General features: G+C 47.7%; 1 protein-coding gene across 1 annotated transcript in view; it reads left to right on the top strand.

The window, feature by feature from the left end:
- The window catches only part of LOC119950653 (C-type lectin domain family 17, member A-like), a 56,733-nt gene extending 31,944 nt beyond the window's left edge, over positions 1-24,789 (top strand). The window contains exons 6-8 of the mRNA XM_038773268.1: positions 1,976-2,118; positions 2,788-2,894; positions 24,587-24,789. Of these exons, the coding sequence (XP_038629196.1) occupies positions 1,976-2,118; positions 2,788-2,894; positions 24,587-24,776 (440 nt within the window). The 3' untranslated portion in view covers positions 24,777-24,789. The remainder of the gene's footprint in view (positions 1-1,975; positions 2,119-2,787; positions 2,895-24,586) is intronic.
- The last annotated feature ends 1,300 nt before the right edge of the window (positions 24,790-26,089 follow it).

Genomic DNA, 26,089 nt, shown 5'->3' with positions numbered 1-26,089 from the left:
ACCTCTGGTACGTAGTTTTCCTGTCACCTGGCTAGGATTTTGGCCAGTATTTTTGCATCTACATTGAGCAGCAAAATGGGTCTGCAGGACCCACATTCTGCTGGGTGTTTTCTTTACTGGGTATCAGCGAAACTGAGGCTTGTGCTAGCGTGGGCAGCAGGGTGGCCCTTGCCAGCGAGTCCATGAACATCTCCCATGGTGCAGGGCCAGTGCCGTCATGAATTTCTTTCAGAAGTCTGCCGGGAATCCACCTGGTCCCAGCTCCTTCCCCATCTGCATGGAGTTAATACTCTCCATGACTTCTCCCAGTTCTAGCGCTGCTTCCAGCACCCGCTTCCTGTCCTCCCCACGACTGGCATGTCCAGTCCATCAATGAACTGCTTCATCCTCAAGTCACTTCCGGGGGGCTCAGAGATATACAGCCTCTAGCAGAAGGCCTCAAATGCATCGTTGACCTTTTCCGGTTCTGCTATTAATTTGCCTTTGCTGTATTTAACATGAGCTATTTCCCTCGTGGCTGCTGCCTTCTCAGCTGTTGAGGTCTCCGTGTCCGTACAGGGCCCCATTCCTGGTAGAGTTGGGGCACCACTTTCCTCGCGGAGAGTAGGTCAAAGACCATTTTCAGCTTTTTCTTCTCTGCCAGGAGCTCTACGGTCAGGGCCGTAGAGTATCACCGGTCTACCTCCAGTATGGAGCCGACTAGCTGTTGTCTAGCCACCATCTTCCCTGGCTCTACGTACTTTATAGGATTACTCCAGTGGCATCCTAGCCAATCAGTATTAAGAGGTTTCTTCGCTGGACACTTCCTTCACTCCAACTTCCCCTTCAGGCTCCCCTCGCTATGTCGGCCTCTAGGATGACGATCTTTAGCCCATGGAGGGCTTTTCCAGTTCTCTCATCGTGTTTTCCTGAGCCTCTATTCGCCTGTCCGTTTTGTCGAGGGCCGCCTGCCTGGTGCCCAGTGCTTCCGTGACCGTCACCTTGACCGCTGCCTGGATCTCAGGCCTTGTCCCATCCTTGAGCTCCTTCAGCCCACGGGTGGGGGGGGGGGGGGGGATTCCTTGCACCATTCATTGGCCCCTCTGTTTCGGGGGCTTCCTTGCCTCAGGGGTCTGTTCCTCGCCCGTTGGCTTCTCCAGGCTCCTGATGCCTCTCGTGGTCACCTTGCTGCCTCTGGTGCAGCTGCTGCTTGACATTTCGATTGTTGGCCTGTACCTTCTGTCGTGGGTTGAAGAGGGTGATGAGGGGATGATTTGTCCGGATCTGGTGGGCTAATTTCAGGTGGAATTGCCTAAATTTGATTTCCTAGGAGGAGAGCCACCTTCCATAACTCCTCTCAGCACATCCTCTTCCGATAAACGTGTTTTTGATTCCATCCGTCATAAGGACAATCCCACCATTTTTTGCGAGTTCCACTTTTCTGGCAACCATCCCACCAGAAACCCAAGACAGGATGAACTAGGAGGGTTAGTTTAATCAGGCTGCAAATCTGAGGTAGTGTCAGGGAGGCATGGGGGCGGGCTAGAATGAGGGGGGAAACGATTAAAATTCGAGACAGGACATTTAGGGGGCATGTCAAGAAAGAATTCTTCACACAAAGTGGAGCGGAACTATACCGGGAACTATCCCCCCACCAAAAACAACTCTGGAGACTGAAGGTCAATTGGAAACTCAAAACTCAGATTGAGAGATTATTGTTGATATTCTGGGATGGCGGAACTGAGGCTGGGAGTTAAGATGGAGAGTGATCAAATAGAGATGTCTAAAATTATTGAGGTGGGCGGAGTGGCTTTCCTCTTGTTCCTGAGTAACAGGCTGGAGAGGGGCTGAATGGACCTCCTCCTGTTCCTGTGTAACAGCCTGGAGATGGACTGAATGGATCTCTTCCTGTTCCTGTGCAACAGGGTAAAGAGGGACTGAATGGCCCCTCGTAATCCAATGTATCTCACTGATTCAATTCGCGATTAATTTTCAGAGTCTCTCTGTCCGTGTGGCTGGAAAGTTCAGAAGCAGAAATGCTATAAATTCTCAACGGATAAAAGAAACTGGAATGGTGCAAAACAACAATGTGAATCCCAAAAATCACACTTCGTCATCATAAATACAACAGAGGAGCAGGTGAGAATGATGCCAGCATCTATCAGAATGAGTTAGAGAGAGAACCTCCCTCTATATGTCCCCACCAAACACTCCCAGGATAGGGACAGCACGGGGTTAGATACAGAGTAAAGCTCCCTCTACACTGTCCCCATCAAACACTCTAGGACAGGTATAGCACGGGGTAGATACAGAGTAAAGCACCCTCTACACTGTCCCCATCAAACACTCCAGGACAGGTACAGCACTGGATAGATACAGAGTAAAGCTCCCTCTACACTGTCCCCATCAAACACTCCCAGGATAGGTATAGCACAGGGTTAGATACAGAGTAAAGCTCCCTCTACACTGTCCCCATCAAACACTCCTAGGAAAGTTACAACATGGGGTTAGATACAGAGTAAAGCTCCCTCTACACTGTCCCCATCAAACACTCCTAGGAGAGGTACAACACGGGGTTAGATAAAGAGTAACGCTCCCTCTATACTGTTCCCATCAAACTCTCCCAGGACAGGTACAGCACGGGGTTAGATATAGAGTAAAGCTCCCTCTACACTGTCCCCATCAAACACTCCCAGGACAGGTATGACAGAGGGATAGGTATAGTGTGAATACAGAGATACAGAGCTTTGAGTGGGAATTGAGGATGTAAGAAAAACTGCTTAAATTCAATTTTTATTTCGGCTGCAGAATTTTATCACCAAATACGTCAAGGACAAGAAAGAAGCGCATTGGATTGGACTAACGGATGGCGCTGATGAAGGGAAATGGAAATGGGTGGATGGGAGCACAGTGAGGTGAGAAAACAGGAGAGAAAGGGGGTTAGTGTGGGATTGACACACGGATATGGGGAGAGTGTGGGACAGTGGGATTAATTTGGTATTGATGCAGGGCTATGGGGAGAGAGTGGGACAGTGGGATCAATTTGGTATAGATGCAGGGCTATGGGGAGAGAGTGGGACAGTGGGATTAATTTGGTATTGACACAGGGCCATAGGGAGAGAGTGGGGCAGTGGGGTGAATTTGGGATTGATAAAGGTCTTTGGGGAGAGAGCGGGACAGTGGGATTAATTTGGGATTGATACAGGGCTATGGGGAGATAGTGGGACAGTGGGATTACTTTTATATTGATACAGGTCTATGGGGAGAGTATGTGACAGTGTGATTAATTTGATATTGATACAGGGCTCTGGAGAGAGAGTGGGGCAGTGGGATTGGTATGGGATTGATACAGGGCTATGGGGAGAGAGTGAGGCAGTGGGACTAATTTGATATTCATACAGGGCTATAGGGAGAGAGTGAGACACTGATTAGATTGGGATTGATACAGGGTCATGGGAAGAGAGCAAGGCAGTGGGATTAGTTCTGGATTGATACAGGATAGTGGGAAGAGAGTGCAGCAATGGCATTAGTTTGGGGGTGTTACAGGGCTATGGAGAGAGTCTGGGGCATCGGGATTCGTGTGGGAATTGATACTCGGCTATGGAGAGGGAGCATGGCAGTGGGATTAGTTTGGGGATTGATAATTGGCTATGGGAAAAGAGTGGGTTAGTAGGATTAGTTTGGGTAGTGATACAGGGTTACAGCGAGTGAGCAAGGTAGTTTAATTATTTTATGATTGATATGGGGCTATGGAAGGGAGTGGGGAAGTGGGATTAGTTTTGGATTGATACAGGTGTCAAGATAATGTTGTAAAACCCTTTTTGTCAGCCCTGCATTACCCTTTTTATCCCCTCCCTGCTGCCTATCGCTCGGTTAATGTGCGACAATGTTGCCACACCATCTGGGATTTCTGTTTAAATTCCAAATTTTAAGCAGTGTTGAAACCCCTATCGTGATGGATTAAGCTGAGACATCCGCTTTAGGTTCTGTGGTAGAACCGGTGATGATGATTTGATGGACTTGGCAAGAAGCCAATCAGAATGTACAATTTCCTAATGGGGTCTGTGATTGGTGGGGCCAGGCAGAAAGTTCCAGTAGGAACGAGGATCTTGTGAAGAGTGTCCTATTGTTTTGGGTGGACTGGGAAGAGATCCAGGCACCAGGAAGCTTTGAATCTCTCTCTCTCTCTGCCTGCTGATTTAGAGATCTTTCTACAACCGGCAGTTTCAGATTCGATACATGGTTAGGAGATCACTGGCTGCAAAGAGCTACGTCAGCAGCAAAGAAGAATCGAATAACTATTAATCCCCTTTTCAGTTTAAACCTTTCCCCTCCATTCCCGTTATGTGTGTCTGTCTTGTGTGGGTCTGGGTGGAGGGTGGGTTTTGGGCTTAGGTAGATGTGTTGTTCCTCGTGTCTTAATAAAGCTCGCAGTCTCAAATGTGGAGAAGATGCTTTATTGTGAGTTCGTTCATTCTTCAGAGCTTTACGTACGGCTACCTTCAGTGCTATATCTGGCTGCTGTGTCCACAGCTCCCAGCTTTGCCTGCTGTGTAGTGTGTCCTCACTTCCTGTCCTGATCTATTTATATGGCTCTCCCGTGCTCCCTCTAGTGGTCGCTCAGTTGTGTTGCATCTGGTTAACTTGTGATCACCACATCCCCCTTTTTCTCTTAACATATTTTCTGAACATCGTTAAAGAAAATTGTACATCCTGTCCCAGTGTATTTATAGCTCTCCCGCTCGTGTTTGCTCTGTTGTTTTTGTATCTGGTCAATCTATGATCACCACATCCCCCTCTTTCTCATTAAATAGTTTCTGTACATCATTAAGGAAAATTATACAAAACAGTAACTTATGATATGCGTATCTATACAAGTGATGATGCTATTGCCTTAGTTAACAAAGCCAATGTATTTATATGTCCAAACCTAATAAACACATTTATGAGTCCAAACTTGATGAATTTGTTCAGAGCTTTTTTTTTTTTCTTTTTGTTGTTGATGACGTGGTGATATTGATATTGCAAGTCCGCTGTGAATGTTGTTGGTGTTCCTTGTTATCTTAAGTACCCAATGCGTCATCCCGAGGTGTTTGCATGGTCACATCACTGATGTTGACTGGCATGGACTTTTTTCTGTGCTTGTGGTGTTGATTTATTGTCTCATCCGCCTTGGATGCTGGTGTGCTTGCTTGTTCTGGAGCAGACGTGAGTTTGTGCGATTCGTTGTCATCCCATGACATGTTTGTAGTCTTGTTATCGTTTTGCAGTGTGCTGTGGCATCGTCCATCATGTGCCAAGTAGTGCCACTGTGTACAAGTCGTTGTTTCATTGCTGTTGTTTCTGTCGTTCCTGTTTTTGTTGTTTCCGTTGCCGTACTTGTCGCTGTTTTTGTCGTTTCCGTCTTTGTTGTTGTCGCTATCTTTGCTCCTGACTTTGTTGTGTTTGTTGCCATTCTTGTTGTTTCTGTCTCTGTCGTTGTCGCTATCTTTGTTCCTGACTTTGTTGTGTTTGTTGCCATTCTTGTTGTTTCTGCCTCTGTCGTTGTCGCTATCTTTGTGCCTGACGTTGTTGTTTGTCTTGTTGCGCTTCATGTTGCTTTTATTCTTGCTGTTGTCGTTCTCGTTTCTGCTGTGCTTCTTGCTATTGTTGTTTGTCTTGTCGCGCTTCATGTTGCTTTTCTTCTTGCTGTTGTCGTTCTCGTTTCTGCTGTGCTTCTTGCTATTGTTGTTGGTCTTGTCGCGCTTCATGTTGTTTTTGTTCTTGCTGTGTTTCTTTTGACTTTTGTTTTTTCTTGTTATACTCTATGAGTGTCCCGAGTGGATAATTTGAGTCATTGAGCATTCCGTCTCGCGAGTGGTGCGAATGATCTGATGTTGCATCGGTGCAGGTGACATCAATCAGTTGTGGAGAATTGGATTCCGCATCTTTGCTTTCTTGGTGCTCGTCTTCCGGAGTCAAAGTCTTCTCGATTACATTTGACGCGGTGTCTGTGGACTCTCGGCGCTCCTCTTCTGGAGTCCAAATCTGCATGATTTCAGTTGACGTGGTTTCTCTAGACTCTTGGTGCTCCGCTTCTGGAGTTAAAATCTTCATGATTTCTGTTGATGTTATCTCACTGGACTCCAGGTGCTCCTCTTCTGGAGTCAAAATCTGCATGGTTTCTTTTTGTTTGATGTCTCTGGACTCCAGGTGCTCCTCTTCTGGAGTCAGAATCTGCATGGTTTCTTTCGGCATTGTCTCTGTGGACTCCAGGTGCTCCTCTTCTGGAGTCAAAATCTGCATGTTTTCTTTTGGCGTTGTCTCTCTGGGCTCCAGGTGCTCCTCTTCTGGAGTCAAAATCTGCATGTTTTCTTTCGGCATCGTCTCTCTGGACTGTTGGGTGGCCCGACTCTGTGCTTCTGTACAGACAAGCTGAGAACTGTCAGTCTCACTGTGATCCTGTACGTCGAGTGCGAGCACCTTGTCACTGTTTTCGCTCTGTGCTTCGGTACAGACAAGCTGAGAACTGTCAGTCTCACTGTGATCCTGTACGTCGAGTGCGAGCACCTTGTCACTGTTTTCGCTCTGTGCTTCGGTACAGACAAGCTGAGAACTGTCAGTCTCACTGTGATCCTGTACGTTGAGTGTGATCACCTTGTCACTGTCTTCGCATGCAGTGGGCAGAGGTGCATTGTCTTCTTCTTGTTCCTGTGAGCGTGTTGGACTTTCATAGTCCGCTCTTTCTTCTTGTTCCTGTGAGCGTGTTGGACTTTCATACTCTGCTCTTTCTTCTTGTTCCTGTGAGCGTGTTGGACTTTCATAGTCTGCTTTTTCTTCTTGTTCCTGTGAGCGTGTTGGACTTTCATAGTCCGCTCTTTCTTCTTGTTCCTGTGAGCGTGTTGGACTTTCATAGTCTGCTTGTGGTTGCTCAGATACGGCAGGTTGACCTTCATGGTCTTGTTCATGCATGGTGTTTGTGGTTAGATGTACGTTGTCTTCTTCTTGTCCCTGTGAGCTTGGTAGACTTTCATAGTCTGCTTGCGGTTGCTCAGGTACAGCGGGTTTACCTTCATGGTCTTGTTCATGCTTGGTGTCCGCCCGGGAGTGTTTGCTTGCATCCCTGTTGGCGTCTTTCATCACTCGCACTGTGGAGCCTGTCATCGCTCGCTCCGTGGAGTCTTCCTGTGCTCTCTGTGTGGCGTCGTCTTCGTCTTGGGTATTGCTGTCATCCAATGTATCGACGAGCTGCCATGGCACCATGGTGTTGGATTCATCCACCATGAGTAGATTCGTGTTGAGCTTTGCAACGGTGTCGCTGATGCTGTGATCAGCATGTCCAAATAACTCCTCCATGTCTGAGTAGTATTCTTTGAAAGCCATTTCATCTTGGTTGGCTTCTTCTACCACGAGTTGGTTCGTGTTGAACTTTGCGACCGTGTCGCCGATGCTGTGATTAGCATATCCGACTGACTCAGCTCTGTCTGAGTAGTATTCTTCGAAAACCAAAGCATTTTGGTTTGATTCATCTACCACGAGTTGGTTCGTGTTGTACTTTGCGACCGTGTCGCTGATGCTGTGATAAGCATATCCGACTGACTCAGTCAGGTCTGAGAGGTAATCGTCGAAAAACAAATCATCTTTTGTTGTTTCGGAATTCTTTTTGTTCGCTTCACTGTGTGTGGTGAAGGCAGCTTTTTCCAAGGTTTTGTGCAAGTTGTTTTTCACTGTTGGTTTAAGTTCAGGCGTTTTTCTGTGTTCTGAGGCAAGAAAATTTGGTTTTACCACTTTAAGTGTCTTGGTTTCAATTTTCGGGCATTTCCCTTTTAAGTGGGCGTGGTCAGGATTCTCAGACGTCATGACGTCACGCGTTGGCATGACTTGTGCATGCGCAAATCGGCTTTCTTTCCTTGTGCAGTTCGGTGTCCATTGCGCATGCGCGGCTTGCGCATAACGATCGGCACCGCGATATTTTTTAAACTGCGCATGCGCGACTTCCGGTTCCGGCGCATGCGCAGACGCGATTTGTAGTTCTTTGCTTACCCGAGACTGCAAAATGTGCTCCGACGCCATTTTATCGCGGATTTCAGCGTTTTTTTTTTCTAAAAGTTGTAAGTTACCTTTTCTTTCCGATCGGGACTGGATTTCAGCGTTTTGGCTTTGTGAAAAATTCATGTTATTTCTTCTTTTTGATCTGTACTGTGCATTCACGATTTCCTGATCTTTTTGTGATTTTTTTAGTCTTGCATCACTCAGTCTCTGTGCAGTTTGGACTGTGAGCATGCCTTGCTGTTCAAATTTCTCACAGTACTCTTCAAATTTGTTTAGTAACGTTTGTAAGCTGTTCCTGTCTTCACCTTTTGAGTATTTAAATCCATTATACACTTTCCTATTGACAGGCCCTTCGATGAGAATTGCTATTTTAATTTTGTCTGAGGCTTCTGCTACATCATTAGCTATGAGATAAAAATCGAACATTTGTTTAAACCTTTTCCAGACATTTCTTACATTGCCAGTCGTGTCCAGCTGAGGTGGGTATCCATGCCACATCCTCGAATTAGCGATGTCTTCCCCAGTCAAATGTCCAGTAGGAGATTTCCATGCCATTTTGTGCTTTCTGTATCTGCAGCTGAGTTGTCCTGTAGTAAGCGTCTGAAATCACTGCTGGTACCATGTGTTGTTCCTCGTGTCTTAATAAAGCTCGCAGTCTCAAATGTGGAGAAGATGCTTTATTGTGAGTTCGTTCATTCTTCAGAGCTCTACGTACGGCTACCTTCAGTGCTATATCTGGCTGCTGTGTCCACAGCTCCCAGCTTTGCCTGCTGTGTAGTGTGTCCTCACTTCCTGTCCTGATCTATTTATATGGCTCTCCCGTGCTCCCTCTAGTGGTCGCTCAGTTGTGTTGCATCTGGTTAACTTGTGATCACCACAGTAGATTGTTAGATCATTGTTCTGTTGTTACTTCATATATTCATCTTGACTCTTGTTATTAATAAATAGTTGTTTGACGTTTTATAAATCTGGTGTCTGCATCTCATTGCAGCAGTCTTGGGCCAATATCTCGATAGGTTAACAAGAATTATTTGTTAATTCAATTTATGTTGCAACCCCAGTTCCAGGGGGGCTGGAATTGAACGCCGCTCGCCCAGGGTGTCGTGACACAGGACCATGGGGAGAGCACAATGCATTGGGATTATTTTGGGATTGATACAGATCTATGGGGAGTGAGTGGAACAGTAGAATTAGTTGGGGGGTTTATATCTGTCTATGGGGAGATAGCGGGGCAGTGGTATGAGTTTGAGATTGATACAGGACTATGTGGAGGGAGTGGAGCAGTGGGATTAGTTTGAGGATTGATACAGGGCGATGTGGAGGAACTGGGGCAGTGGGATTAGTTCTCGATTGATGCAGGGCTATGGGGAGAGAGGGTCAGTGGGATTAGTTTGGGGATTAATACATGGCTACACGGGGAGAGCGGGATGTGGGAATATTTTGCGATTGATACAGGGCTATGGGGAGAGAACGGGGTAGTAGTTGATGTGTTAGGCAGGTTGGTTCGATGTAGACTGCAACTGGATGCAGCGAAGCTAGAAAGAAATGTCTGACACTGGAGATGATCCAACACTGCTTTATTTAACTATGAACTGCTGTACATAGAATCATAGAATTTACACTGCAGAAGGAGGCCATTCAGCCCATCGAGTCTGCACCGGCTCTTGGAAAGAGCACCCTACCCAAGGTCAACATCTCCACCCTATCCCCATAACCCCACCCAACACTAAGGGCAATTATGGACACTAAGGGCAATTTATCATGGCCAATCCACCTAACCTGCACATCTTTGGACTGTGGGAGATAACCGGAGCACCTGGAGGAAACCCACGCACACATGGGGAGGATGTGCAGACTCCAATCAGACAGTGACCCAAGCCGGAATCGAACCTGGGACCCTGGAGCTGTGAAGCGATTGTGCTATCCACAATGCGACCGTGCTGCCTGATGCACCATCAATTGCACGCGAGGCGAGTGTTTTACCAATGTCAGGCTTTAATTAACTAGAACACAGCCTGGCGATCGTCTACAGTGGAAAGGAACGATCGTCAGGCTTCTGAGCATTTATACCTCGTTGGTAGAGGCGTGGTTAACTCAGCCGCTCGGCCAATCGGTCGAGAGGCACATGACCGACCAGGGCCAATGGTAAGCCGACGTTCTGGCCCAATGGCAGACGAGTATGCAGATCATATCATCACACTGCCCCACATGCTTAGCTGTGGGTTAACACTCTACTAATCCTACTGATGACCTCTTACTGGCTTGACCAGACTTACTAGCTACCATATAGCAGTAGCGCCCACTAACTTGTGCACTCTGACTGCCTCAGTATCTGGGTCCTGAGAGAGGGAGAGTCTTAATGCTCTGTGGGCTTGATAGTGGTGGTGTCCTGTCTGGTGATTGGTTGTTCTGTGTTGTGTGCTCATTGGTCATCCTGTGTGTCAATCACTGCCTGTCTGCATCTCATTACATACATGAGTGGATATTATGACAGTGGTATTACTTTGAGATTGATACGAGATTATGGGGCGAGAGTGTGGCAGCGGGATTAGTTTGGGATTGATTCAGGGGTATGGGGAGAGAATAGGGAAGTGGGAATTGCTAGGTCTTTTCTCACTGGAGCAAAGAAGGCAGAGAGCAGACTTGATAGAGGTGTACAAGGTGATGAGAGGCATGGATAGAGTGGATAGTCAGAGACTTTTCCCCAGGGTGGAAATGGCTGCCATGAGGGGACATAATTTTAAGGTGATTGGAGGAAGGTATAGGGGTGATGTCAGAGGTTGGTTCTTTACACAGAGTGGCGGGTGAGTGAAATGCACTGCCAGCAGAGGTGGTGGAGTCACAGTCATTAGGGACATTTAAGTGACTCTGAGAAAGTCACATGGACAGCAGTAAATTGAAAGAGTATAGATTAGGTTGATCTTAGATTAGGAAAAATGGGCAGCATAACATTGTGGGCTGAAGGGCCTGTACTGTGCTGTCCTGTTTTATGCTCTATGAAATACATCCTCTGATCTTTTGTGCTCTTTTGGGCGGTCCCAAATCGGGAATCAATGGATCGATAGGATTTTGATCATCCTAATCGATTCCGGCCAATTAGGGGTGGGTTGCTTGATAGCTGGGCGGGTCCTAGTTGTTATTGTTCAAGGAGTATACACTCCCAAATAAGGTGAATAGACAACCCCCGAGTCTGTTATTACTGCTATGTTTCTATCTAAGTCCCATTATCCTGGGGAGATCGGTGATTGACCTTTAGCAGGTGCAAGTTTCTGTGTAGGTCTGGTTTCCTCTGCACAATACACAGGGGCTGTGTACCGTCTGTGTCCCAACCTGACCATAATTCCCATTATCCTTTGTGGGCGGCCATTTTAGATGGCCAAAAGGACAATGGAGAGAGAGTGAGGCAGTGGGTTTAGCTTGGTTACTGATACATGTCTATAGGGAGATAGCATGGTTGGGGCATGAGTTTGTGATTCAGACAGAGCTGTTGGGAGAGAGCGGGGCAGTGGGATCATTTTGAGTTTGATACGAGGTTATGGAGAGAGCACGAGAAGTGGGATTAGTTTGGGATTGAGACAGGACCAAAGGGAGAGGACGATGCATTTGGATTATTTTGGGATTGACACAGATCTGTGGGATGAGAGTGAGGCAGTGGGATTAGTTTGTAAATTGATCAGGGCAATGGGGAAAGAAGGGGCAGTGGGATTATTTTCTGATTGATATGGGTTATGGCGAAGAGCACGGTGCTGTGGGAATAATTTGTGATAGATGCAGATCTCTGGGGAGTGAGTGGAACAGTAGAATTTGTTTGGGGATTTATACCGGTCTATGGGGAGGTCGCGGTGCAGTGGTATGAGTTTGGGGATAGATACAGGGCTACGGGGAGAGGGTTGTGTTGTGGATTAGTTTTGGAATAATTCAGGGATGTGGTGGGATCGTGGGATTATTTTGGGATTGATACAGGGCTATGGAGTGAGGGCTTATGAGAGTGATTGGAGTGGCACGGTAGCACAGTGGCTAGCACTGTTGCTTCACAGCACCAGAGACTCAGGTTTGATTCCCAGCTTGGGTCACCGTCTGTGCGGAGTTTGCACATTCTCCCCATGTGTGCGTGGTATTCCTCCGGGCGCTCCGGTTTCATCCCACAAGTCCTGAAAGCCGTGTTGTTAGATAAATTAGACATTCTGAATTGTCCTCCGTGTAACCGAACAGGCGCCGGAATATGGTGACTAGGGGCAGTGTTAATGTAAGCCTTCTTGTGACACAAATAAAGATTATTATTAGTTTTCAGAATGATACAGGGTTATGTAGAGAGAGTGGGGCAGTGGTATTAGTTTGGGATTGATACAGAGTGATTGGGAGAAAGGGGGCAATGGGATTCGTTTGTGTATTTACATGGGGCTATGGGGAGAGAGTGGGGCAGTGGGACTAGTTTGGGATTGATACAGGGCAATGGGGAGGGAGTGGGGTAGTGGGATTAGTTTGGGATTGATACAGAGTGATTGGGAGAAAGGGGGCAATGGGATTAGTTTGTGTATTTACACGGGGCTATGGGGAGAGAGTGGGGCAGTGGGATTCGTTTGGAATTGATACAGGGCAATGGGGAGGGAGTGGGGTAGTGGGATTAGTTTGGAATTGATACAGGGCAATGGGGAGGGAGTGGGGCAGTGGGATTCGTTTGGAATTGATACAGGGCAATGGGGAGGGAGTGGGGTAGTGGGATTAGTTTGGAATTGATACAGGGCTATGGGGAGGGAGTGGGGCTGTGGGATCAGTTTGGAATTGACACATTGTATATTGTGAAAAGTTGTGGTCCCAGCACTGCCCCTGAGGTGCACCACTAGTCACCGGCTGCCATCCTAAAAAATAGAACGGACTACAGCAAAGAAGTATACCGACAACTCGACAACCAGGAACACTACAGACAGTTACCTGCAATCCAACCAAGGAACAGATCCGCCAACTCAACAGACTGATCAAGACCTTGGATCCAGACCTTCAGAGCACCCTACGTGCTCTCATCCCAAGTAATCCCTGCATTGGAGATCTCTACTGCCTCCCAAAAATACACAAGACCAACACACCAGGCCGTCCTATCGTTTCAGGCAATGGGACCCTGTGTGAGAACCTCTCTGGCCACATCGAGGGCATCTTGAAACCCATCCTACAAGGTACACCCAGCTTCTGTCGCGACACGACGGACTTCCTACAGAAACTCAGCACCCATGGACCAGTTGAACCAGGAACATTCCTCGTCACAATGGATGTCTCGGCACTCTACACCAGCATCCCCCATGACGACGGCATTGCTGCAACAGCCTCAGTCCTCAACACCGACAACTGCCAATCTCCAGACGCAATTCTGCAACTCATCCTCTTCATTCTAGATCACAACGTCTTCACCTTTGACAACAAATTCTTCATCCAGACGCATGGAACAGCCATGGGGACCAAATTCGCACCTCAATATGCCAACATCTTCATGCACAAGTTTGAACAAGACTTCCTCACTGCACAGGACCTTCAACCGACGTTATACACCAGATACATCAATGAAATTTTTTTCTTTTGGACCCACAGCGAAGAATCACTGAAACGACTACATGATGAGATCAATAAATTCCATCCCACCATCAGACTCACCATGGACTATTCTCCAAATTCTGTTGCATTCTTGGACACACTCATCTCCATCAAGGACGGTCACCTCAGCACTTTGCTTTACCGCAAGCCCACAGACAACCTCACGATGCTCCACTTCTCCAGCTTTCACCCAAAACACATTAAAGAAGCCATCACCTATGGACAAGCCCTCCGTATACACAGGATCTGCTCAGACGAGGAGGAGCATAACAGGCACCTACAGATGCTGAAAGATGCCCTCGGATGAACGGGATATGGCGCTCGACTCATCGATCGACAGTTCCAACGCGCCACAGCAAAAAACCGCATCGACCTTCTCAGAAGACAAACATAGGACACCACTGACAGAGTACCCTTCGTCGTCCAGTACTTTCCTGGGGCAGAGAAACTACGACATCTTCTTTGCAGCCTTCAACACATCATCAATGAAGATGAACATCTTGCCAAGGTCATCCCCACACCCCCACTACTGGCCTTCAAACAACCGCGCAACGTCAAACAAACCATTGTTTGCAGCAAATTACCCAGCCTTCAGAACAGCGACCACAACACCACACAACCCTGCCAGGGCAATCTCTGCAAGACATGCCAGATCATCGACTTGGATACCACCATTACACGTGGAAACACCACCCACCAGGTACATGGCACATACTCGTGCGACTCGACCAATGTAGTCTACCTCATACGCTGCAGGAAAGGATGCCCCGAAGCGTGGTACATTGGCGAGACCATGCAGACACTGCGACAACGAATGAATGGGCATCGCGCAACAATCACCAGGCAGGAATGTTCCCTTCCAGTCGGGGAACACTTCAGCAGTCAAGGGCATTCAGCCTCGGATCTCCGGGTAAGCGTTCTCCAAGGCGGTCTTCAGGACACGCGACAACGCATAATTGCCGAGCAAAAACTTATAGCTAAGTTCCGCACGCATGAGTGCGGCCTCAACCGGGATCTTGGATTCATGTCGCATTACATCCACCCCCCACCATCTGGCCTGGACTTGCAAAATTCCACCAACTGTTCTGGTTTGAGACAATTCACACCTCTTTAACCTGTGATTATCCTTCTCTCTGGATCTGTAATGATTTGATTACCTGCAAATTCTCGCATTCCAAGCATTGTCCGGCATCGCTGACTTTGTCTATATAAATGTTTCTGGATCATACCTCTCCAGTCACCTGAAGAAGGAGCCGCGCTCCGAAAGCTCGTGTTTGAAACAAACCTGTTGGACTTTAACCTGGTGTTGTAAGACTTCTTACTGTGCTCACCCCAGTCCAACGCTGGCATCTCCACATCATCCTAAAAATTAGCCTTTTATCCCCACTCTCTGCCTTCTACCAGTCAGCCAATCCTCTTTCCATGCCAGGATCTTCACCCTGAACACCATGGCCTCTTAACTTATTTAACAGTCTCCCATGTGGCACCTTGTCAAAAGCCTTCTGGAAATCAAAATAAATCACATTCACTGGTTCTCCTTTGACTAACTTCCTTGTTAACTGACTAACTGCACTCACCCTGCCCTCTGGTTCTCCTGGAGCTCTGGGATCCCACTAGTGTCTTTCACTGTGAAGACTGATGCAAAGTAACTATTCAATTCGTCTGCCATTTCTTTGATTCCTATTATAACTTCTCCAGCCACATTTTCCAGTGGTCCAATGTCTAATTTTGCCTCTCTCTTACCTTTTATATATTTATTCCTATCTTCCTTTATATTACTACCTACCTTTCACTCATACTTCATCTTCTCCCCACTTATTGCTTTTCTAGTAATTCCTCTGCTCGCTTTTAAAGGCTCCCAATTATCTGGCTTCCCACTAATCCTCGCCACTTTGTATGCTTTTTGATTAGCTTTTCTGCTGTCCTTGACTTCCCTCATCAACCATGGATGCCTTGTCCTCCCCTGAGCATGGTTCCTCCTCCTTGGGATGAATTTCTGTTGTGCTCCCGAATAACCCCAAAAACTCCTGCCATTGATGTTCCATTGTCTTCCCTGCTAGGCTCCTTTTCCAGTCACCTCTGGCCAGCTCCTCCCTCATGTCTTTGTAGTTACCCTCTTTTAATTGTAAAACCATTACATCTGATTGCAGCTTCTCCCTCTCAAACTGCAGGGTAAATTCTATCATATTGTAGTCACTGTTCCCTAAGGGTTCCTTCACCTTAAGTTCCCTAATCACGTCTGCCTCATTACACATCACCAAATCCAGAATTGCCTGTTCCCTAGTCGGCTGTCACAAGCTGCTCCAAAAAAACATCTGTTAGACATTCCACCAATTCCTTTTCTTGGCATCCACTACCATCCTGATTTTCCCAGTCCACCTGCATATTGAAGTCCCCCATGATTATTGTAATATTGCCTTTTTTACATGCCTTTTCCATCTCCTGATTTATTTTCTGCCCCACATTCTGACTACTACTGGGGGGCCTGTACATAACTCCCATCAGGGTACCTTTACCTTTGCGATTCCTCAACTCTACCCAAGAAATGAAATGAAAATCGCTTATTGTCACGAGTAGACTTCAATGAAGTTACTGTGAAAAGCCCCTAGTCGCCACTTTCCGGCACCTGTTCGGGGAGGCCGTTACGGGAATCGAACCGTGCTGCTGGCCTGCTTGGTCTGCTTTCAAAGCCAGCGATTTAGCCCGGTGTGCTAAACAGCCCCTGATCCTATATTGCTCCTTGCTATTGATTTAACTTCATTCCTTACTAACAATGCAACCCTTTGCCCATCTGCCTGCCCTTTTGATAGGACACACATATTTAGATATTTAGATCTCAGCCCTGATCCCCTTGCAGCCATGTCTCTGTCATGCCCACAATATCGTACCGGCCAATTTCAATGTGTCCAACAAGCTCATTTACCTTGTTCCGTGCACTGCACGCAGTCAGCAACACCCTCAATCCTGCATTGACCACTTCCCTTTTCAGACGTGTCACCTTTTTTGTTCTGCTTGTGGGTGATGTTGTTCTTTTATTTTGGTTCTCTATTTCCCCTTCAGTTATTACACCTTCTAAGCAAAGCCCACATTCTGGTTCCCACCCCCAAGCCTAGTTTAAATCCTCCTGCGTGAATCTAGCAAACCTCCCAGCCAGGATATCAGTGCCACTCGAGTTTAGATGCCATCCTTCTTGTACAGGTCCCACCTGCCCAGGAAGAGATCTCAATGGTCCAGGAATCTGAAACCCTCCCTCCTACACCACCTATTTAGCCACATGTTTAGCTGCTCTATCTTCCTACTTCTAGCCTCACTGGCACGTGGCACAGGGAGTAATCCTGAGATTACAACCCTCGATGTCCTGCTTTTTATCTTACTGCCTAACTCCCTGAACTCCTTCTACAGGACCTCATCACTCTTCCTGCCTATGTTGGTTATGTGTACTACGACCTTTGGCTGTTCACCCTCCCCCTGGCACCAGAGAGGCAACACACCTTCCTGGAGTCTCTTTCATGTCACTGAAGTGCCTATCTGTGCCCCACCATGCCCTCCCCTGCTGAGGAACAGAGCCAGTTGTGGTGCCATCGTTCTGCTGTTGTTTTCACCTGCTAGGCTATGCCCCTCAACAAAACAGTATCCAAAAATGTTAGAGAGGGAGACAGCCATAGGGCGTTCCTGAGCTGACTGCCTGCCATTTTGTAGTGGTCATCCATCTGTCTTGGATGTGACCACGTCTCTGCAACTCCTGTGTATGATGCTTAGACCATAAGTCATAGGAGCAGAATGAGGCCACCCGGCCCATCGAGTCTGCTCCATCATACAATCATGGCTGATACTTTCTCATCCCCATTCTCCTGCCTTCTCCCTATAACCCCTGACCCCCTTATTAATCAAGAACCTATCTATCTTTCTCTTAAAGACACTCAGTGATTTGGTCTCCTTGTGGAACAAGATTTACCACCCTCTTGTTGAATAAATTCCTCCTCATTTCTGTTTTAAAGGATAGTCCCTTTAGTCTGCTATGGTGTCCTCTGCTTCTAGTTTTTCCTTCAAGAACAAACATCCTCTCCATGTCCACTCTATCCAGGCCTCACAGTATCCTGTAAGTTTCAATAAGATCCCCTCTCATCCTTCTAAACTTCAACGAGTACAGACCCAGAGCCCTCAAATGTTCCTCATAGGACAAGTTCCTCATTCCAGGGATCATTCTTGTGAACCTCCTCTGGACCCATTCCAAGACCAGTACATCCTTCCTTAGATGCGGGGCCCAAAACTGCTCACAATACTCCAAATGGGGTCTGACCACAGCCTTATACAGCCTCAGATGTACATCCCTGGTCTTGTATTCTAGCTCCTACCTCCTTCTGGTTACTAGCTCCTTTACTAGCTTTGGAAGTATTGTTCGCCATTTGTCCAAGTTCAATTGGTGCTGAGTCTACTCGGATACAACTGTCTATCATTGCATCATAGTCAGACCCAAGATCAAAGTCAAGACTGTCGCCTGACTCTTCCTCCCTACTATCACTCTGACAACAACTATTCACCAACACTTTGTAACCAGGACCTAGGTAGAAGTCAAAACCTTTGTCTGACTCCTCCTCCTCACCAAGGTTTTTGCAACAATTGTCTCCCAGCACCTCATAATCAGAACCAAAGTCAAAGTCAAGGCTCTTGTCTAATTCCTCAGCTATATGGTCACCTTGAATCTGAAAATGCTTGGGACCTGAGTCACTACCATGGTCCCATGAAACAATCTCTCAACAGCTGTCAACATCTCTTTCTGTAAGTCCTCTACTGCCGAATGAGTCTTCCTCGCTCCCGGTTGCCCTTCAGTTGGCATTTCAGGGGCAAACTGCAACAGGTAGCCACTGTTTCCCTTAGAATTGATATGGGTTTGGCTACCTTTGGCGAGGAAAGTGGGATGATGTGATCCAAAGACACAAAACCAATAACTCTTTCACAAGAGATACTTTTCTTTTGAAAGAGAAAAAGCCTTTTTTTTCATAAATTTAGAGTACCAATTTTCTTTTATTTCTTTTTCTTTTCATATACTTAATGATCTGTTGAGCTGCTCGCAGAAAAATACTCTTCACTGTACATTGGTACACACAACAATAAACAAAATCCAAATCCAAATAGATTTACTCAAGCGGTTCAGGTTGGCTCAATTCCCTTCTTCGACCACCAGATGGCAGTTTACCCAAGAGTTCCAGGTCGGTGCAATTCCGCCAATCAGCCAACAGATGGAGTTAGCTAGGATCATGCTGTTCAGAGCAGTGCACTTCTGTTCTTCTCCCACTAGATGGAGCTATTGCCTCCCTGGGAGATTACTACCGCTCCCTTAATGGGTAAACATAGCTTTACACGCCTTTGAACTCTACATCGGAACTCTGGCTGCATTTTAATGAATATTCTCAGTTTAAGCATCAATTTTGAGCTCCCCCTAGCCCCTGATGCACACAGTTCGAAGGTTACTGACCTGCGGAAAAACAGTTTGCACATAGCAGATTTCACATTCAAGAAATCTTTCCCTGTTCGGATAGCTTTCTGTGTGTGTGAATCAAAAAGTCTTCACAGATTTGGCTAGAATGCCTCTTAAAATCATCTGGCAGAGAGAGTGAAGGAGAGAGATTCCTGAAGATCCCTGCTCACTGGCTTTCTTCACAGGACTGAACAAAATGTAACTCTCCAGAAGACCTGCCTTCTTTCCTGAAAGTTTCTGACCGGCTTCACCAACCACAGGCACTGATAGGAGCTGGCTGAGAATCCTATACACACCAATTGGCTGTTTACCAATTCTATCAGACCACATCACAGGTTCTGCAACAGAACCTAGAGGGGACATTGGGGCCAGGTTCAACAGGACAGGGGTGTTCGAGCTCTGCCTAAAGTCCATAGTTGAACAGAAATCCCAAATGGCACAGGAAGGTTGTAGCAGCTAACCAGACGATTGTAGATGAAGTAGGCACAGGACAGGGATTTAAAAAAAGGAACGCATAAAGCCAAAATGTTTTACAAAAATATCCTAATACTGGGATTGATACAGGGCCATGCTGAGAGAGATGAACAATGGGATTAGTTCTGGGATTGCCACAGGTCTACGGGGAGTGAGTGGGACAGTGGGATTAGGTTGGAATCAATACAGGGCTATTGGGAGTCACTGGGTCAGTGAGATTAGTTGATGGATTGATAAAGGGCCTTGGAGAGAGAGTGGGGTCGGGGGTTAGTTTGGGATTGATACAGGGCTATGGGGAGAGAGTGGGGTAGGTGGATTAGTTTGGATTGATACAGGGCTATGGGGAGAGAGTGGGGCAGGTGGATTAGTTTGGATTGATCCAGGGAAATGGGGAGAGGGTGGGGCAGTAGGATTTGTTTGGCACTGATATCGGGCTATGGGGAGACAGTGTGACAATGGGATTTTTAGCGGATGGACACAGGACTATGGGAGGAGAGTTGGATTCAGTTTGGATGTATGAAGGGATATGGAGACAGAGTGGGGCAGGTGGATTAGTTTGGGATTGATGTTGATCTGTGAAGAAAGGGGGCAATGGGATTAGTTTGTGATTGATACACGGCTGTGTGGAGAAGAGGGGCAGTGGGATTACTTTGTTTGATACAGGGCTATGGGAAGACAGTGGGACAGCGGGATTAATTTGGGATTGACCCATGGCCATGCGGGGAGCCTGTTGCAGTGGGATTAGTTTGGGATTGATACAGGGCTAAGGGAAGAATTTGAGTCAGTAGGAGAGAGTGGGGCAGTGGGATTAGTTTAAGGGAAGAAATTGGGTCAGTAGGATTAGTTTGGGATCAATGCATGGCTCTGGGAAGAGAGTGGGGAAACGGAATTAGTTTGGGATTAATGCATGGCTCTGGGGAGAGAGTGGGGAAAAAGAATTAGTTTGGGATTAATGGATGGCTATGGGGAGAGAGTGGGGAAACGGAATTAGTTTGGGATTAATGCATGGCTATGGGGAGAGAGTGGAGTAGCAGGTCTCATTTGCAGATTGATACAGGGCTAAAAGGAGAGAGCAGGCACTGGGATTAATTTGTGTTTAATACGGGGCTATGGGGAGAGAGCGAGGAAGTTTGATTACTTTGGGATTGAGAAAGGGCAAGAGAGTGAGGCAAATGTATCAGTTTGGGATATTTAGTGGGCTATGGGGAGAGAGTGGTGCTGTGAGATTAGTTTGGATTGATACAAAGCTATGGCGCGAGAGTTGGACAGTGGGATTAGTTGGGGATTGATAAAGGGCTGTGGAAAGAAAGTGGGACAGTTGGGATAGTTTGGGATTGATACAGGGCTATGGGGAGGGAGTAATTAGAATAATAATTTTTATTGTCACAAGTAGGCTAACATTCATTCATTTTCATTAACACTGCAATGAAGTTACTGTGAAAAGCCCCTATTCATCACATTCCGCCACCTGTTCAGGTACACTGAAGGAGAATTCAAAATGTCCAATTCACCCAACAGCACGTCTTTCGGGACTTTGTGGGAGGAAACCGGAGCAGCCGGAGGAAACCCACACAGACACAGGGAGAATGTGCAGACTCCATACAGACAGTAACCCCAACCAGGAATCGAACCTGGGACCCTGGCACTGTGAAGCAACAGTGTTGACCACTGTGCTACCGTGCTGCCCCCATGCGGGTAGGGCAGTGACATTAGGTTGGGATTAATACTGGGTTTTGGGGACAGAGTGGGGCACCAGAATGGGTTTGGAGATCGACACAGGGCTGTGGGAAGAGAGTGTGAAAGAGGGATTAGTTTAGGATTGATACTGGACCATGGGGAGGGTGCGGTGCAGTGACATTAACTTGGAATTGATAGAGGCAATGGGGTGTGAGCAGGACAGTTGAATTAGTTTGGGATTCAAACAGGATTTTGGGTGGAATGTACGACAGTGGGATTAGTTTTAGGATTGATACAGGGCTATGGGGAGAGCGCGGGACATTGGGATTAGTTTGGGTTTGATACATAGAACATACAGTGCAGAAGGAGGCCATTCGGCCGAACGACCCAGTTACCCTATCCCCATAACCCAATCACCCCTCCGAACCTTTTTGGTCACTAAGGGCAATTTATCATGGCCAATCCACCTAACCTGCACGTCTTTGGACTGTGAGAGGAAACCGGAGAACCCGGAGGAAACCCACGCAGACACGGGAAGAATGTGCAGATTCCACACAGACAGTGACCCAGCGGGGAATCGAACCTGGGACCCTGGCACTGTGAAGCCACAGTGCTATCACTTGTGTTAACGTGCAACCTCATACGTCGCTGTGAGGCTGGAGTGGGACAGTGGGATTAGTTTGGGAACGATACAGGGCTCTGGGGAGAGAGCAGATAGTGGGATTAATTTGGAATTGATATGTCGCTATGAGGGATGAGTTGGACAGTGGGGTTAATTTTGGGATTAATACAGGGGTATGGGAAGAGAGCGGGACAGTGGGATTAGGTTGGGATTGATATGACACGATGAGGAGAGAGTGAGGCAGAGGGAAAAGTTTGGGATTGATACAGGACTACGGGGAGAGAACGGGACAGTGGGATAAGTTTGGGATTGATACAGGGCTATGGAAAGAGAGCGGGACAGTGGGATTAGTTTGGGATTGATATGACACTATGAGGCGAGAGTAGGGCAGAGGGAAAAGTTTGGGATTGATGCAGGACTATGGGGAGAGAGCAGGACATTGGGATTAGTTTGGGATTGATACAGGGCTATGGAGAGAGAGCAGGACAGTGGGATTGGTTCGGGATTGATACAGGATGATGGGGAGAGCTTGTGCATTGGGATTTATTTGGGATTGGTACAGGGCTACACGGAGAGAATGGTGCATTGGGATTGTTTTTGGATTGATACATAGACACATAGATGATAGGAGCAGGGGAGGCCTATTGACGTTTGAGCCTGCTCCGCCATTCATCATGATCATCCAACTCAATAGCTTAATCCTGCTTTCTCCCCATAGCCTTTGATCCCATTCTCCCCAAATGTCATATCTAGCCACCTCTTGAATATATTCAAAGTTTTCGCATCAACTACTTCCTGTGGTAATGAATTCCACAGGCTCACCACTCTTTGTGTGAAGAAATGTCTCCTTATTTCTGTCCGAAATGGTTTACTCTAAATCTTCAGACTGTGACCCCTGGTTCTGGACACACCCACCATTGGGAACATCCTCCCTGCATCTACCCTGTCTAGTCCTGTCAGAATGTTATAGTCTCTAGGAGATCCCCCCTTCATTCTTCTGAACTCCAGCGAGAACAATCCCAACCTGGCCAATCTCTCCTCACATGACAGTCTCGCCTCCCTGGAATCAGTCTGGTAAACCTTCACTGCACTGCCTCGTGAGCAAGAACATCCTTCCTCAGAGAAGGAGACCAAAACTGCACACAATACTCCAGGTGTGGCCTCACCAAGGCCCTGTATAATTGCAGCAATACTTCCCTGCTTCTACACTCGAAGCCTCTCGCACTGAAGGCCAACATACCATTAGCCTTCTTTACCGCCTGCTGCACCTGCATGCTGAACTTTTTGAATTGATACTGGACTGGGAGAGAGTGGGGCAGTGGGATTAGTTTGGGATTGATACTGGGCTATGGGGAGAGAGTGGGGCAGTGGGATTAGTTTAAGATTGATACAGGGCAATTAGGAGAGATCGGGGCAGTGGGATTAGTTTGGGATTGATACAGGGCAATTATGAGAGATCGGGGCAGTGGGATTAGTTTGAGATTGATACAGGGCAATAAGGAGAGATCGGGGCAGTGGGATTAGTTTGAGATTGATACAGGGCAATAAGGAGAGATCAGGGCAGGGGGATTAGTTTGAGATTGATACAGGGCTATGGGGACAGAATGTGGCAGTGGGATAAGTTTGTGGATCGATACTGAGCCATAAAGAGAGAGCGGGGTATTGGGATTAGTCTGGGATTGTTAAAGGGCTGTGGCTGAGAGTGGGGCAGTGGTACTAGTTTGGGATTGATACAGGGTTATCGGGAAGAAGCGGCTCAGTGATCTTCATTTGGGGTTCATACAGGGCTATGCAGTGAGAGTGATGCTGTGGGATTAGTTTGAGATTGATACAGGGCTATGGGGGAAGCGGATGGTGCAATTAGTTTGGGATTCATATTGTGTTATGGGGTGAGAGCGTGATAGTGGGATTAATTTGGGATGGATGCGGGGTTAGGTGAAGAGAGTGGGAGATGAAAGTACGGAAGGTTGAGTTTGAGATTAATACAGGGCTATGGAGAGAGAATGTGACAGTGGTGTCAGTTTGGGGATTGATACTGAGCTCTGAAGAGAGAGTGGGGCAGTGGGATTTGTCTGGGATTATTAAAGGGCTGTGGGTAAGAGTGGGTCAGTGAGATTAGTCTGGGATTGTTAAAGGGCTGTGGGTGAGAGTGGGGCAGTGAGATTAGTCTGGGATTGTTAAAGGGCTGTGGGTGAGAGTGGGGCAGTGGTACTAGTTTGGGATTGATACAGGGTTATTGGGAATGAGCGGCTCAGTGGTATTAATTTGGAATTCATACCGAGCTGTGCAGAGAATGTGGGGCTCTGGGATTAGTTTGGGATTGAAACGGCTATGGGAGACCTCGGTACAGTGGGATTAATTTGAGATTGATACAGGACTATGGGGAGAGAGTGGGGCAGTGGGATTATGTTGGGGTTGATACAGGGCTATGAGGAGAGAGTGGGGCAGTGGGAGTATGTTGGGATTGATACAGGACTATGAGGAGAGAGTGGGGCAGTGGGATTATGTTGGGGTTGATACAGGGCTATGGGGAGAGAGTGGGGCAGTGGGATTAGTTTGGGGTTGATACAGGGCTCTGAGGAGAGAGTGGGATTTGTTAGGGGATTTACACTGGGCAATGGGGAAATGAAAGGAGGGAGCCCGACACTAGGATTAGTTTGGGATTGGTACCGGACGGTTTCACATTTTGTGCAGGATTTGTGTGGGATTTTAATGGATATTATTTTTTCCATATTCCCCAGTTATTTGAATTGGCAGAAAGACCAACCAGATAATTATAATAATGAACACTGTGCCACAATCGCTAAAGATAACAGGGACGAAACATTTGGCTGGAATGATGACGGATGTGGAAAAGATCATCCTTTTATCTGTGAGAAATGGGCTCTGCCCCAGATCGACGTTGCCGACTTTGAGAAATTCTGTTCCTGAAGAGAGACTGGGACACAGAACAAGAGACTGAGAATTATGTAAAGATCCCCCACCCCCTCCTCCCTTCCCCACCCCCTCCTCCCTTCCCCACTGTCCCACCCCCTCCTCCCTTCCTCACCCCCTCCTTCCTTCCCCGCCCCCTCCTCCCTTCCCCACCCCCTCCTTCCTTCCCCACTGTCCCCACCCCCTCCTCCCTTCCCCACCCCCTCCTTCCTTCCCCGCCCCTCCTCCCTTCCCCGCCCCCTCTTCCCTTCCCCACCCCCACCCCCTCCTCCCTTCCCCACCCCCTCCTCCCTTCCCCACTGACCCAGCCCCTCCTCCCTTCCCCACCTTCTCCTCCCTTCCCCACCCCCTCCTCCCTTCCCCACTGTCCCCACCCCCTCCTCCCTTCCCCACTGTCCCCACCCCCTCCTCTCTTCCCCACTGCCCCACCCCCTCCTCCCTTCCCCATCCCCTCCTCCTTTCCCCACCCCCTCCTCCCTTCCCCAATGTCCCCACCCCCTCCTCCCTTCCCCACTGTCCCCACCCCCTCCTCCCTTCCTCACTGTCCCCACCCCCTCCTCCCTTCCCCACTGTCCCCACCCCCTCCTCCCTTCCCCACTGTCCCCATCCCCTCCTCCCTTCCCCACTATCCCCTCTGCCCTAAGCCATGTCCCAAAGGTGAATGTTCATTTGTTTTCCTTGCCCCAGGAGATGCCTCCTGCAGTGCCACCAGTTTTGGGAGGCTGAAATGACAGCGAGATATTTCACATTGAACAGTCCCATTGAAAATCCAGGCAGATATACGGCAAAACAGACCTCTGTTGCACAGTGTGTCCTTTCTCTCAATCCTTCTGTTTTCCCGTGAGTCCTCTCTCTCTATCCCTTTGTTCCCCAGTGTGTTCTCTCTCAATATCCTTCTGTTCCTGAGTGTGCCGTCTCTCCACATCCCTCTATTCCTGAGTGTATCTTCTTTCAATGTCCTTCTGTTCCCCAGTGTGCCCTCTCTTTATATCCCTATTTTCCCCAGTGTGTCCTCTCTCTCCATCCCTCTGTTCCCCAGGGTGTCCTCTCTCTATATCCCTCTGTTCCCCAGCGTGTCCTCTCTCTATATCTCTCTGTTCCCATTGTGTCCTCTCTCTTTATCCCTCTGTTCCGATGTGTGTCCTCTCTGAATACTCCTTAGCTCCCAGTGTGTCCTCTTTCTATATTACTCTTTTCTTGAGTGAGTCCTCTCTCGAGATACCTCTGATTTCCACTGTGTCCTCTCTTTTTCTCTCTCTGTTGCCCGTTTTGTCCTCTTTCTATATTCCTCTGTCCCCCAGTGTGTCCTC

This window comes from Scyliorhinus canicula, chromosome 16, assembly GCF_902713615.1.
Source record: "Scyliorhinus canicula chromosome 16, sScyCan1.1, whole genome shotgun sequence".
NCBI classification, from domain to species: domain Eukaryota; kingdom Metazoa; phylum Chordata; class Chondrichthyes; order Carcharhiniformes; family Scyliorhinidae; genus Scyliorhinus; species Scyliorhinus canicula.
The sequence above is the reverse complement of the archived record's forward strand: the minus strand, read 5'-3'. Positions and strand labels throughout refer to the sequence as shown.